Source organism: Mustela lutreola, chromosome 5, assembly GCF_030435805.1.
Source record: "Mustela lutreola isolate mMusLut2 chromosome 5, mMusLut2.pri, whole genome shotgun sequence".
In the NCBI taxonomy this organism is placed as follows: Eukaryota; Metazoa; Chordata; class Mammalia; order Carnivora; family Mustelidae; genus Mustela; species Mustela lutreola.
Window position 1 is genome coordinate 28929530 of NC_081294.1, and position 15699 is coordinate 28945228.

Here is a 15699-nt window from a genome sequence, read left to right on the forward strand (position 1 = left end):
TAGCTTTTATTGCCAGTACTGAAAAATTACACTGAAAAACTAGTTTAACATTTTCTCTTGGGTTAATTTTTAGACAGTATAAAATAGATGAGAGACCCCATTGACAACAGGTTGAGAATTTTGTTTCTATAGACTATTTTTTTAACTACTATATTTGAGGTATCTAGTGAAAGGTAATTTTACTTTCTATACCCTCCCCTAATTTTTTTTTTAAAGATTTTATTTATTTTATTTGACAGACAGAGACCACAAATAGGCAGAGAGGCAGGCAGAGAGAGAGAGGAGGAAGCAGGCTCCCCGCCGAGCAGAGAGCCCGATGCGGGACTCGATCCCAGGACCCTGAGATCATGACCTGAGCCGAAGGCAGCGGCCTAACCCACTGAGCCACCCAGGCGCCCCCCTCCCCTAATTTTTTAGTTTCCTTCTCATGAGGCAGCCACTGTTGCTTGCTAATTTCTTTTATAGTCTTCTGAGGATAGCCCATGAATATACATGTGTATATGTGATTATAATCCCATTTTTTGCTTACTGAAAGTCAGTTATACACAACAGACCAGTAAGTAAGTGTAAGGGAGACTTTAAGCCTCACAAGCCAGATCAGACTCTTTTCTTCTGTGTGTGTGTGTGTGTTTTTAATTATTAGCAATTTATTTTGGATATCAAAGTAAGACAGATTTTTTTTTCATATCTCATATATGTATGTCTGTGTGTTTGTGTATTATAAAAATTATCTTACAAACAGGAAAGTTGAATTAATATTACAACAAACATCTACCTAGATCCAACAATTGTTAGCATTTTACCATTTTGCTTCTTTCTTTCTCTGCTTTCATTACATTTTACATATACATAGTCCAACATGCATCTCCTGAGAATAAGAATCATTTTTTACAAAACCACAATAGTAAGATTCTTTAAAATACTTCCAGAATATCCAACCTATATCCAAATTTCCCTAGTTGCCCCAAAAATGTCTTTTATAACTTATTCCCTTAGACCAAGGTAAAATTCAGATTTATGGCTTGTGTTTGGTGTTCATGTCACTTTAGTCTAGTTTTAATCTGCCAATTCCCCCAACTTGTTTGTGTACATAATATGTCCATCTAGAAGTTAATTATGTTAGACTCTGTATATATATTTGAGCTATTGAAAAATAATAGCTGTAGGATATGTTAGGATATTAAAAAAAAAAAAAGAAAGAAAGAAAGAAAGAGACTGGTCACAGCCAGATGTGACTGGCCCGAGGGTTCTGGGACCCCTGAGCACAGTCTAGCTACACTGGGGCTGAGAGAGCAATATCTCAGCTCCCCATAACCCATTCTTGGGCATACCTTGGCATACTGGTTGAAAAGCCCTGAGTTCCTAAAAAGGCTCAGTTGCATGTAACAAAGTAAAATATTATAGTAACAACAAGAGTTACTTTCTCTTGTGGAGGAGCTGTACTCTGCAAAACCCTCAAGACTAGTAGGTGTCTTACACAGTGTAAGGGACGCAGACTTTGATTCCATCATCCCTGCAGTATTACCCTCATCCAAAAGGTCTAGATGGCTCATCACCACCTTCAAATCTTAGCCAGTGGGCAACAGAGGAGGGCACAGCCCACAAGAACTTGATCACTTTCATCCATATATCAGTGGCTTAAAACTTAGTCTGAGCTCCAAGGGAGGCTGGGAAATGTAGTCTTTATTCTGGGCAGTCATAGACCAGCCAAACATTCTAGTACCATAGAAGAGGAACCATATAAGATATAAGAGAACCAGAACAGTCTCTTCTACAGACTCACTTTTATTAATTCCACCTTATATCTAAGTAATATTTTACTCTTTATAAAACATTCTCACATCAGCCATCTCAAATAGTTATTTAATGGAGTTCTAGACAAGGTTGTATGCCTTACAAATCAGGTCTATACTACCTCCATAAAAAAATATTTATAGTGGCACAGAACTTTATTCATAAATCATTTTGCTTTGGAATTAATAAATTTGATTTTTTATGATTTTTTTATTTATCTATTTGACAGAGAGAGAAAGAGACAGTGAGAGAGGGAACACAAGCAGGGGGTGTGGGAGAGGGAAATGCAGGCTTCCCCACGAGCAAGGAGTCCAATGCGGGGCTTGATGCCAAGACCCTGAGACCATGACCTGAACCATAGATAGCCACTTAACAACTGAGCTACCCAGGCACCCCAATAAATTGGATTTTTTTTCTGACCACATTAGTCATACATGTTCAGTATCTTTACAGTCCTCTAGTTGCGTAGAGAAATTATAGAAAACAAATCGTGATTGTAACTATACAGTATTTTAGACCTTATAAAATATTTTCATATTTTATATGTGAAAAAGTCTCTCAGCACCAATGTCTTCCTTTAAAAATGGGTATAATACTAAGACCAACTTCCTAAGTGTTGTGGGGAGGATCAGATGAGGTAAGCCATGCTTAGCATATCAGATAGCACTAATAAGCCCTTGATAAATATTAGTTAATATTATTGTTAGCTCAGTGGATCTTTTTTTACCATCTCCTTTAAATTTTTCTAAAGTATATTTTCTGCTAACCCAGCAGCTCGGACGCTGCCACCGCCACCGCGCGTGGTTTGCGGGGCATTCTCTCTGTTCGGGGGGACACATACAAATGTCTTATGTTTGGGAACTTCTTTTAACAGCATCACAGCCACAGCTGCCAGCATCGGGGCAGCTGGGATTCCTCAGGCAGGTCTGGTCACCATGGTCATCGTGCTGACGTCTGTGGGTCTGCCCACCGATGACATCACGCTCATCATCGCCGTGGACTGGTTCCTGTGAGTATGCTCGGCCTGCCTTCTGGCTGGCTGTCACAGGGCCCCCCCTCCGTTATTCTGGGGTACCAGGCAGCTTGGCCCACCTGCCAAGAGGGCTCCACCAAGAGGGCCTGTGAGTAACTTGTCCCCACCCCCTGCGCCCTGCCCTTATCTAGAGACCAGTCCCAGCCGCCAAGCGCACTCACACGCTTATCAGCCTCCCACCCCGGACCCCATGTGGCAACTACAGTTCTCACTCCATAAAGCCAGTCAGCGATTGGGAAACTGGCTGTCTGCAAAGGCATTTTCTGAATTGCACAACACATCCCAGAGGTGGCCAGAGCCCAAGGACAGGCCTCACACGCAGGCTCGGTCCCTCCTCCTTGTGCTTCCCATTGCAATGGCGTGATGCAGTGCAGATGTTCCCGTGGGAACCCAGCAGGCAGGGGGCGGTCATGCAGTGGGAAAAGCACTAGAGTCATTAAGTAGAATAGACCTTTGGCTCTGCGGAAGGTCCCAAGGAAGGTACCCTCCATCCCCTCAGACCCTAATCTCAGGGGGCCTATCTTTCTTCCATGTTCCCCGTGCTCTTCTAGCTGACATCTTTTCTCTCGTAAATTCCCTTTCACTTGCAAAAAAATTTTATCACAGTCTGCCCAAAATGAACGCCTGGAAGGATACAGTAGGTGCTGGGGTCAACTGTAAGTTGCCTTCACTGGAAGGATTATGAAGAGCTAATGGGTGCGTTCAAGGCACGATAAGCAGGAGGAGGGTAATCAGTTGAGAGCATGAGTGCCACAGTCACTTGGATCTGTGTTTGCGTCCCACCCCTGTGCGACACTGGGCTGGTTCTCAGCCGTCCTAGTTTCCTCTTCTGTAACATGGAGAGGATAATGCCATCCACCTCCCCATGATGCCTGAGGATTACGTGTCGCGAGGCCTGGCTTTCAGCCCACGGTTGAGCCCACGGTTGGCACTTAACTGCCATGAGGACTGTTAGAGGATAAAGCTGTGGTTCTCAAAGCTTTTATCCTCAGGACCCCTTTACACTTAAAAATTACCGAGGACCCAAAAAGCTTTTATCTATGTGGGTTATACTATCAATATTTATCATATTAGGAAAACAGAAATGTTTTAAATGTTAAATTCATTTAAAGTTTACAATAACCAATTCATTACATCGTGACATGAATAACATTTTTGAGGGAGAAAAAAATAGCATTACAAACCAGAAATTGAGGGAAAAGAGTGATACCATTTTACATTTTTGGAAATCTTCTTAGTGTCTGGCTTAATACAAGACAGTTGGCAGACTACTTCTGCATTGAATTTGTTGGGGTATCTCTTGTGCTGTGTTGTGGTCTTTGCAAAACCCCACCTAGGTATTCATCAGAATGAAAAGGGCCAAAACCATCTTGGCATTATTATGAAAATAGTTTTGACCTCCGGGGCCCTGGGGATCTCTGGATCACACTCTGAGAATGACTGGTAAAAAGGAAGGCGAATTGTAGGAAAGAGAGGCAAAGAGAAATTTTAAATAGAAGGAGTAAGGGAGGGTTCTTGCCCTAGAGTACTGTTGGTACTCTAACATTACATTTATACATAGTAACTGAACATTGGTCAGCGAATGGATAAGGAAGATGTGGTCCATATATACAATGGAGTATTATGCCTCCATCAGAAAGGATGAATACCCAACTTTTGTATCAACATGGACGGGACTGGAGGAGATTATGCTGAGTGAGATAAGTCAAGCAGAGAGAGTCAATTATCCTATGGTTTCACTTACTGGTGGAGCGTAAGGAATAACATGGAGGACATCAGGAGAAGGAAAGGAAAAATGAATTGGGGTAAAGTGGAGGGGGAGACAAAGCATGAGAGACTGTGGACTCTGAGAAACAAACTGAGGATTTTGGAGGGGAAGAGGGTGGGTGGTTGGGAGGACATGGTGGTGGGGATTATGGAGGGGGCATGTATTGCATGGAACACTGGGTGTGGTGCATAAACAATCAATCTTGGAACACTGAAAAAATAAATTTAAAAAAAAGTAAAATGAACATTGGTCACCTATGTGCCCTTTTAACTCAGTAACTACTGTTTAAACATTCTGTGTCTGTTATGTAAGGTCGCGGTTGGTGGATTACACCAAGCAGAATTTTAAAAGATGCCTCTAAAGATTTAGCAGCCAGTTCAAAATATGAGCTGAAATCATGTGATGTTCACAGGAGCCCTGTTTTTTCTACCCCAGGGACCGCCTCCGCACCACCACCAACGTGCTGGGAGACTCCCTTGGAGCCGGCATTGTGGAGCACTTGTCGCGACACGAACTGAAGAACCGAGACATGGAAATGGGTAATTCCGTGATCGAGGAGAATGAAATGAAGAAACCATATCAGCTGATTGCCCAGGAAAGCGAGACTGAGAAACCCACTGACAGTGAAACCAAGATGTAGACTAACACACAAAAAAATGTTTTCTTGAGCAGCAGGTGTTTGCAAACCATTGTAAAATGTTTCCATCTGTTACAACTCATTCTCTCCAGGAAGCCCCTTACCTCCCTTTTCCTGCATACTCTGATAGGATTGGAAAACAAGGGAGGATCTTGCGAGTCAGATCAGGTCTTACAAGTTTATGTGGCACACAAAACTGTAAATGTGATTTTTTTATAAGCTAAAGAGTAAAACAAATCGTGGACTAAAACATGCTTTTAAATCAACTTTCAAAAGTTAAAAACCATTCAGAATACAATTCAGTTTTAGTATCAAAACAACTTGATAAACTACAATCAGTTATCAATAGGAGAATAGAAAGGGTTTTTTTTTCCCCCTTTCTCTTCTGATTTGTGTCCTGATTTTATTACTATCAGGGCAGTATGAATACACAGCTAGCACAGCTGTAAGGAGTCACATAAAGTGAAATTTCCATGTGGCCATGGACAAGTTACATCTCTTCTCCAGGCCTCAGTGTTCTCATCTGTAAAATGAGTGAGTTCCCTGGATGCCTTAATGGTCTCTTTTAGCCCAAACATCCTGTGACGTCATGGAAGAGCCTACTCTCTATTCCCCCTTGGAACATCCTGTAGCAAGTATCATTCCATGGAACATGGGACTTTCAGGAAGGACACTTACTGGAAACGAACCTTTCTAAGTAGGGGAGGGTTGGCTGTACGGTTTACCAGGTCCTGTGTCCAAAAGGTCAGCTATGCAAGTCACCAGGCTGGAGGCCATTCTAGGAGTGGACTAATCCGTGAAACCCTGCACAGTTCTTCCCAACAGGGGAAGTAGTCCCTTCTTTCCTACTCTTCCCAAACGGAAGGGACTGCTCTGGGAGGGACGTCTCCTGCCACTCCTCAACTGACTGTAGACTTTTAGAAAGTAAAATGTAAGACTAGCAACTAGCAAGGCTGCCCATGGTCTTACTACAGAACACTAAAGAGCCAGGTAGGAAAGAATGGAGCATGGTTGACGTTAAAGGGAGGATTTTAAAACACCGAGATATTAGATCATCTTTAAGGAAGAATTTAAAACAGAGAGGTTCATTTTTTTTTTTAACCTGAAATACTTTTTCTCTTCAGTTCAAAATCATCCCCAAAGGAAGTCTGCCTATCAACAGAGAAGGTCACTTCTCATATATTTTTTAAAGAAGTCAAATGAATGAGCTCTCTAATAGAGAGTCCGTGAGCTGGCTGGGTGGTCTCTGATTTGAAAGGTTTTTGACTATAATCAAAAGTTCTTAGAATGAGAGAAACAAGATATGTCTTTGTGCTGCAATTCCACTTATCAAATCATTCAAAACCTTCAGCTGGAGTGAGGTTTGGTTTTATTTTGTTTGTGTCCCTGAGAGAAATGGTAGAAGATGAATCAGTATGAAGACACTGCCGATGCGTTCTAAGAAAAAAGCAGAACGGGCATCAGCTGCAGGTGAGGCAGCTCCCAGGTTTAGAGGAGATTGATTTTTTAGCCCCTAAGGAGTTCAAAGACATGGAGAAAGAGCTATCAGACAATACCAGCTGTGTTTGAGTTTCTGACCGAAAATGGTAGAGAGTGGACTTAATCATGCTAACAGACTGAAAACCTAGACACCCTCCGACATACAATTAGAGAGATTTTTTTGTATAGCTCGTGAGCGTTCTCTGTGTACAAAAGTTAACATTAGGCAGTGGTCAGTAAACGTTTAATCCCGAGGCTCTTTTTGGGAACTACACTACAAAAGTTAATATCCGTGGTTGTCATCTCGTGACACCGGTAGAGGAAAACATTAATCATGTCAAATTAATTCTGTTACACAGTGTGATCTTTTTTCATACTAACCATTTCTTACGGAAAGCAAGTCCTCTAGGATGTTCCTCTCGCCAGCCCATCACAGGCTCCGCATCTGGGTGTACCCAGTGGGGACTGAGAAGCATTACTTTGTAGATGTATTTTCAATAAAGAAAAAAATTAGTTTTACATTATAATTTTGTATGTTGTTGTTATTCTTCTGCCTGAAGAAAAATCCATGTTCCTTCCACAGACATATTGTAGTGAGCTCAGGGCAGTGCTGGGAAAGGCTACCATGCAGTTTTTCTAGATGATACTAGGTAACATCATGGAAGGACCAGCTGAGGGAGCCAGTCGTAAGAAAATAAGAGAGGACAAGGGCCCTCCCTGCCCAACTCCTAGAACCAGAGCCAGAAAGGAGAGTTGGTAAAGGAAGCACTTTGCTGTATAGGCCTGCACTTACTTGTCCACATAAATTTCTCAGATAAATTAAATCATTTCCATGTGGGGATTGGAAAAGTGTAATGCCACCATTGGCTCTTCCAAAAAAGTAATTTCCTGTCTGGCCTTCAAATTAGGTAGATGTATCTATGTGATTAATGCTGCCATTTGTGAAAAGAGCGGAGTGAAATCTCAAGGGATGTTTTAGAAGCAGTCCCTGTCCTAGTGAAACCCTTCTGTTCATAAAGAACAACTTTTGGACTACCACTTTTTCCCCTCAAGCTTTTTAATAAAGAATTGGCAGACGATAATATGGAATGCCCACGTTGAAGTTGTGTCTGAAGTTGTGACCCTCTCTTCCTGTAGGTAACAGAGGAGAGGCTCTTAAGTAGGGTCTGTAAACCCTTAGGTCATCCATGCGAAGACTTAGTTGAGTTTGCGTAGCCCTTGAAATTGTAGGGAAGGTTTTGTGTATTTGCTTTTTTCCGGGGTAGACATTTTGATTTCCATCTATTTCTCTGAATGATTTTATTTTTAACTGAAAATAATATAAAAATTTATTGCCAAGACTGTGAGAAACCTCAGTGAATGGAGAGATATGCAATAGTCTTGGATAGAAAGATTTCATATCATAATGAAGTTAATGCTCACCAAAATAATCTTTAGACTCATTTACTTTGCAGACTCCAAAAATATTGTCCAGAGAAACACGCAAAGGGAAAACAACCAGGAAGAGGCAAGTTAACACAAATGTCAGGGTAGTCTGAAGGATCATTCGACCAAAAAATTTACAAATCACGGTTTGACCAGCACATCCTAACTTTTTTCAAGGCATCTGTGAGTTTCAAATAGTTGATTGCAGAAGTGGAAGGAAACTGCTCACAGCCTGAGAGAACCGAACCAGCTCTGGCCACCTTGAGGGGACCCATATCTGTAACCTGTAGGACATTCTGGACATAAAAGCATTCAGAAAAGTGCCACAAAAGATCAGCCTGCTGCCGGAAAGTGCTTCTTCCAGCAGGCAACAGCCTTTTTCTCACTTCTGTGGCCAAAGCTGGATTTTGCCCCCCACGCCTAACCCCTCCACAGTGCAAGCCTGGGAAGCCGGTCATCTGCCTGTGGGAGGTCTGTGGAGATGCCCTTAGAGTTCAGGGAGAGAGCAGCTCTGTCAAGGTGTGAATGTAGGACCTGTTTTGAGGTGCGCGTAGGTGGGGTGCAGAAGATGATGGGGAAGGAACAACTGAACATTTTTCAGGCTAACTTTTTAAAAATGTTTCTGATGAGTAAATACATTTCTAACGAAATTTTTAAATCCTACACTTGGAGAAGTTGGGAGTCTGTGTGTTGTTCCCTTTCTCGTATTTATCCCTTCAGCACCACTGTCTCACCCCCAGCAGGATTCCCTTTCCCAAGTTAAATGGTTTCACTCTCCAAATAAAACCCTTTCTCGTTGTCTTTATTCAGACACACCATGTGGAAAACAGAGATTTTTAGTGCTGTTAATTGCGCGGGTCTGAAGGGAGCTTAGAGGAAGGGCTCCGTTCCCTCTGCATGCGAGCCCAGGGAAGAGCATCCTGCGGGGGAGGGGCCGGGGCGGGGGCAGGGGGCCCTCTTTCCGGGCTGCCGCTGGGCACTTGACCGAGGCTGCTGTCAATCATCCGGCCTCCGCGGCGGCGCGCAGCCTCTGCTCCCACCCGGGTGGTCCCCGAACTGGGGCAACAATGACCTGCTCTGTGTGGCCTGTTCCCGGGGGACAGAACAGTTGGGAGGTGTCATGCCGAAAGCAGGCTCCGAATGAATAAGCCGATGGAAAAAGAGCAAGGCAGCCAGAGCGAAGGAAGCTGAGGGGCAGCTTCTAAGAGGGAAAGTGGGAGATGCGGAATCTCTGGGAGTAAGGAAGCTGGGGCTGGTTGGGGCGATACCCAGGACAGCCAGCAGGGGGAGCCCGGAGCTCCTTGAGGGGCGGCGGGGGTTGGGGGCAAGGCCTAAACGTCCTCTTGAAAAGAATTCGCTTGATAAGACAGAAGGAATTCCAAGGTCTGCAGAGCAGAAGGAGGATAAATAGGACAAAGCCATCAAGCTGTTAAAATTTTTTCAGTGCACCCATTTCCCTTTTCTCTCTAGTCATCCTGCTTCTCCAGTAGTCTCTCCCAGGAACCCCTTCCTTGCTGGGTGTTACTCTCCCTTTGTCTCCTTGTGACCTGCCGCGCTCCCCTCCCTGCGCTTTTTTTGCTACCCTGTTCTAAATTCGCCTCTTCAACACTTATTTTTCCCAGGCACATACAAGAGCCTCGGAAGCGGGATGGTAACATTTTCCCACCGGATTTCCCTCAACACAACCGCAAAACTCTTATCTCAACCTTCAGCCTGGAAAGTCACATTTTACCGAATCTGCACATACAAGTAGGGTGGTCAGATAAAATTCAAGACATCCAGTTAGATTTGAATTTCGGATAAGTAACAGTGTTTCAGTGTCAGTATTAAATAATGATGTTTTAGTGTAAGTTCATCCTGAAATATTGCATGGGGCAACCAGTATTTTTGTTAATCTAACAACCCTACATATAAGCGAAATGAAGAATTCAAGACAATTGATGTTTGCCTCCATGAAGTGATGCTGTAGAGAAAGTTTGTGTGATTTTAGTAAAACCGATAGTCCTAACTTTGAAGTTCTCTCTACAAACAAAAATACTGCTTTAAAGGTATTTTAAATTTAAAATGGGACATTCATTTCCCATTGTTTATTTGCTCTGAGGACATTATCACTTATTATGTGTTTGTGAATCTTGTGGCTCCCTTTCAAAAACCTGATCAATCACCTTTAAGAATTCACAGACCAGTCTTGGGACGCCTGGGTGGCTCAGTCAGTTGAATGTCCTACGCTTGATTTCAGCTCAGGTCATGAACTCAGGGTCATAGATGGAGCCCCTTATTGGGCTCCCCGATCAGCAGGGAATCTGCCTGGGATTCTCTTCCTCTGTCCCTGCATCTCCCACTCCACAATCTTTCTTAAAAAAAAAAAAAAAAAAAAAAAAAAAAAAAAAAAAAAAGACTTCACAGAACCATCTTAAATATATTAAAATATATTAAATACCATTTCAGATATCTATGCTTAAAATATTTTAAGATTCACATCTGTTTTTTTTTTCTCCTCATTCCTTTTTTTTTTTTTTTTCCTTTTTCTTACTCCTTCCTCTTGACCACCACGCCCTGCCCCAACATAGAATATTTTCTGTAATCCATTACAGGGCTGAAAATTTTTTGCCAATGGTGGACACATTTTTTTCATTTGGGGTGCTCCTTTTAGGAAAGTGTTTAGGAAAGTGCCCATATTTTTTTTACACTCAGCTATTCAAAGACCATCACTTTCTAGTCATTGTAAATTTGGGAATGAGGCATTTTTCAAAGCTTCTTCAGGGCACTCCAGCTTCCAAGGACAGGCATCATTCCCACGAAAGCCCCTTCTTTAAACCACAGGCTGAGGCTTATGAAAAGCAGGGCCCCATGGATACCGCAGAAGGACAAAACATGCCCCTAAAAACCATAAACTCTTTCCCAGTCATCGCATAGGCACATGTTAAAGATAGCACTGAGTCTCCAGGAAGATGGGGTCAGATGACAATTTGTGAATTTCTTTTTCAACTCTGTAGGTTCAGGGGATCATAAAAGGCCTGAAAGCAGCCAGCCAGGAGCTGCAGACATGGCAGGAGAAAATAAAGACCATCCAGGGATCAGCTTAGCCATGAAAGGAACTGATGATGGGTCTGCCCTGGGGAGAACTTAGCACTCACAGGCTCTGTCAACAACGCCAGTCTGAAAAGTGTCACCAAATTCCACTGCCTTGGCACTGTGGGACCTCTGGGAAGCATTGTGTCATTTAAGTTGATGGTGAGCTATTAGCCAAAGAAGTGGAAAACAAACTCGAGAAAGTCCACATGCGAGTCAGCAAACTAACACAACTAGACTAAAAATAGCTTCATGCGCCCTAAAACCTGAAGGCCTTCCGCTTCAGAGCGGCGATTCCCTGCAGACTTGTACACAGTGCTGGGCTGAATCCACACTTGCTACAGCTGAACCCTCCAGCATTTTCTCCAGGGAGCCTGGGTCATCTCCGTTAACCCGGGAACATCATCTATTAACTTGGTGGTAATGGTGGTTTTAGAACAGGTTCACCGGGCAGGTGGAGAGAAGAGCAGAGTTAGACAAGAGAAAGGAATTTTAGTCTCTCACTTGCTTTCAACCAACTGTGGGACCTTGATCTTGACTTGTGCCCTTGGCTGTACATGTGGGGAGTTGGATGAAACCCACAATCTTCAAAGTAATGTCGCTCTCAAGTTTCTGTATATTGGCATAATATAAGTGTCATAATGGGGTTCTGTGGTCAGTTAAGCTTGACAAATTATAGATTAAACTTCAGCTTCCTCGTTGTCAATGAATATAATGATACCTTCTTCATGACGATGTAATGAGAATTAAACAGATAATAATAGAACACCGCCAGCGTGGTTTCGGGCACTTAGATTCTTAAGATGTTAGGACAAAACTGGCTCAGTGAAGGAGGAAGAGGGTTGGGGGAGGGGGGTGGCGCAGGAGAAGGGGAGAGTGTTTCCCAGCTCCATCTGGGCCCACTGGGAGCAGGATGGAACTCCCCCGGGGAGGCCAAGAGGCCAGGAGGCCCTAGACCTACATCGTCCGGGAGGGGAGCTGTGGGGAGGCCCGTCACCCCTGGAAACTGGCACCGGGAGGAACGCACAGGCCTCCTCACAGAAGGGTCTGGGCCTCTGCGCCGGGGCGGACCCGCAGGCCTGCCAGCCTCCTCCATGGGCTTTTGTCCGGCCCCGCTCTCCCAGCAGCACCACACTGCACGGTGGTTTTGTGAAGGGCACAATTCAACACTCTGAGGAGACCACCCAGCTTCCTCCTGAGTCTCCCAGAGAACAAAAGTGCCCCTCTGTGTGCCAGTGACCTCCCCTTCTGCCAGGCCTCCTTCCATCCACCGCCTCCCTGCCAAGGGGAAATGGAGAGGCGGTCAGGCCCTCACTCTGTGGGAACCCAGGGGATGGCTTGCGAATGAGCCGTCCCCGGCCGGGCCGGGGCAAACATGGTACCTGGGATGCTGCTGCCACCCTGTGGCAAAGGTCTTTCTCTGAGCTCCTCGTGGCTGCTCCTGACCAGACTGTGTGGAAACGGCATGGACCTGAAACTCATCCCTGACTGATTCAAGCAAAGGCCATAGAGAGAGTAAATAGTTCAGAAGTCTGAAGCAAAAACTTGAAGCATTCTGTGTCTCCAGAGTCATCCTCCAAGTGTGGTCCCCAGACCAGAAGTGACTAGAGCTTACTAGAAATGCAAATTCTCAGATTCCTACCCTAGATCTATCTAATCAGAAACTCGGAGGCTGGAGTCCTGCCGCCTGTCTTAACAAGCCATCGGGGTGGCTCTGATGTACACCAGAGGTTGAGAACCACTCGTCTAGAGTCCAAAAAAGAAATGGACTTTGGCATTGACAGACTGTCTTAATCCTGGCTTTGCTTATGAGCTATGTGACCTTGGCCAACTCATTTAACCTCTCCATGCTTCGTTTTGTTCAATAATCATTCCTATTTTCAAGGATTATTGAAGATTAGGTAAGAAACAAAGGTTAAGTCACTGATATTGGGGAGCCTGTGTGGCTCAGCCCGTTAAGGGACTATCTTAGGCTCAGGTCATGATCCCAGAGTCCTGGGATTGAGCCATGTCTGGGGCTCCCTGCTCAGCAGGGAGCCTGCTTCTCTCTCTCCCCCTACCTGCCCCTCCCCCTGCTTGTGCGCTCTCTCTCTCTCTCTCTCTCTCAAATAAATAAATAAAATCTTTAATAAATAAATAAAGTCACTGACATATACACATGCTCAATAAATGGTTTGGGATATTATTATAATGGGGTCATAAATTTGTTTGCACTACACTAGATTATCCAGAGAAAATGAAGTTCTCTCCTTTATTTAACATTTATAGGGAGCCAACATAGTGAGGGGTAATACAGACCCAAGGATGTACAAATAAATTCCAATAAACACGCACTGTAACGGATTAGACCGTGTACTCTCCAAAAGTCATATGTGGAAACCCTAACTTCCAATGTGACTGTATTTGAAGAGGGGGCTTTTAGGAGGTAATTAAGGTTAAATGAGGTGATGAGAGTAGGTCCTTAATTCAACAGGATCAGTGGTCCTCTCTCCGTGCACACACACCGAGGAAAGGCCCCATGGAGCCCCAGGGTAAGGCTGCCATCTGTAAGCCAGGAAGAGAACCCTCACCAGGACCCGAGCACGTGGGCACCCTGAGATCGCACGTCCGACCTCCAGAACCGTGATAAAAAAAAGATGTCTGTCGTTTAAGTCACTCCGTCCGTGGCATCTTGTTCTGGCAGCCCAGGCCAACTAAGACAATGGGTGAAGTTGCAATCACTGTTATAAAGAACAAAAAAGCTGGAAAGAGCCCAGAGAGCTCTCAGAGCACTATTTAAATGGGGTGCTCAGGGCAGGCTTCCCGAGGAGGCTTTCTTTTAGGAAAGACCTGAATGGAGTGGAAGATCAAGCCCAGGGTCCTCCGATGACCTCAGTGTGTAGAGCAAACTGTGTGGAAGGAACGACCTGGAGGCCAGGAGGACAGGACAAAAGGGAGGGTGAGAGAGGGCTTGACGGAGAGCCCCCTCACCCCCTGTGAGGACTGTGGGTTTTATTCTAGGTGTGATGGGATGCCACTGGGGGTTTGAGAGGCCAGAGATCCTTTATTTTATTTGTAATGTATCTCTTTGCCCTTCGGGATTAACAATCCTGGCGCTTGCCCATCTAAATAGTCTCCTTTAGGTAACTCGGCTACCTTCTAGTTAAATACTTGGCTTCTTTCAGGACAGTCCTCTGGATTTCCCATTCCCTTCCCTCCTCTCCACACTCTGCACCCAACTCCAGAACTCATTCCCATGAAGGCAGGGTCCCTGTCAGACCTGCTGGCTCCCAACCTGATATCCACACCACACAGAAAACGGGAGGGTTCTCAGCCATGCAAACTCTACCCTCTTTGGGGGCAGAGCCGCCCAAAGCAGGGAAGGAGAGGGGTCAGAGCTTTCTCCCACCATGTGCTCCTCAGCTTATAGAACACCTGCTCTTGGGTCTCCCTTCTTTTCCAGGCCCCCTATGGAGGGAAGAAGGGTTTTTCTCTTCCTGCATGAGCCTCACAAAGGAAAACCCTATGGTCTTTTTCACGGGTCTGGATCTCAATAAGCTAAGGAACGAGATGAGGGAACTTAGAAAAGCTCTCTTCACAGTGCCTGTTGTTAACTCTATTGCTTTGAAATAAGACTCTATTTTGAAAATCACAACCCAAATACTATCTATTTCTTCCTGTAGTAATTTCCCTAATTGCTTGAGACAGATGAGGACCCTTGGCTGAGTCCTCATCTATATAGAAATCTATTTAGAAAATCAAGTGAGAAAAATCACATCAATTTTTCCCATCAAAATATTCGATAGTAATTATTATTATTATTATTATTATTACAAAAATTAAGCCCAGGGGCAGGGAAATCCTCACTGGGGTTCTTTATCATTTGATGGATTTTTCCTGTGTCTCTTGAAAGACTAATTTTTTTTTAACTTGTACTTAAGAAATCTTTATTTCTCTCTCTCAGATTTATTCATTCATGAAGTTACAACTACTTTAGGCCTTTATGCCTGGCCTAGGGTTTTTTCCCATTTTCCCCTCTCTTTCCACCATTTGTCTCTCTCGTGAGGTTGTGACTTGCCCCAGGTCACACTTCAGGGTCATCCTGGACCTCTTCACTGCATTTTAGAGGCCCCATGAAGCCCCACGGGGGAAAGACTAAGGTACGGTGCTTGGAAAAAACGCTGAGGAGTTCTAGAACTCAGACACCATCCAGGAGCCCACCTCATGGCTTCTAGCCCCTGTGGAGTCAGACATTTCCCCCAGGCAAGAGCCCTCTTGAAGTGGAAAGAAGACTTGAAGTAAAAATGAGGGAAATGTTTTTCAAATTAACTCCTCTCACCCCCCACCCCCCCAAATCAAGGAAAACCCTGACATAGGAACAAGGTCACCATTTATTAGGTGTCTCCTGCCTCAGGGAAATCCGAGACTGGGAAGACCATACAACCCCTCAGAGGCCTTTGCTGGATGACATCAAGGAGTCACTCCTAGCAGAACAGAAAAGACTCCCCTACG

General features: G+C 44.4%; 1 protein-coding gene across 1 annotated transcript in view; it reads left to right on the forward strand.

Annotated features, from left to right (window-relative positions):
- The window catches only part of SLC1A3 (solute carrier family 1 member 3), a 76809-nt gene extending 69571 nt beyond the window's left edge, over window positions 1-7238 (forward strand). The window contains exons 9-10 of the mRNA XM_059173812.1: window positions 2669-2803; window positions 5031-7238. Coding sequence (XP_059029795.1) covers window positions 2669-2803; window positions 5031-5235 — 340 coding nt within the window. The 3' untranslated portion in view covers window positions 5236-7238. The remainder of the gene's footprint in view (window positions 1-2668; window positions 2804-5030) is intronic.
- Window positions 7239-15699: the final 8461 nt, after the last annotated feature.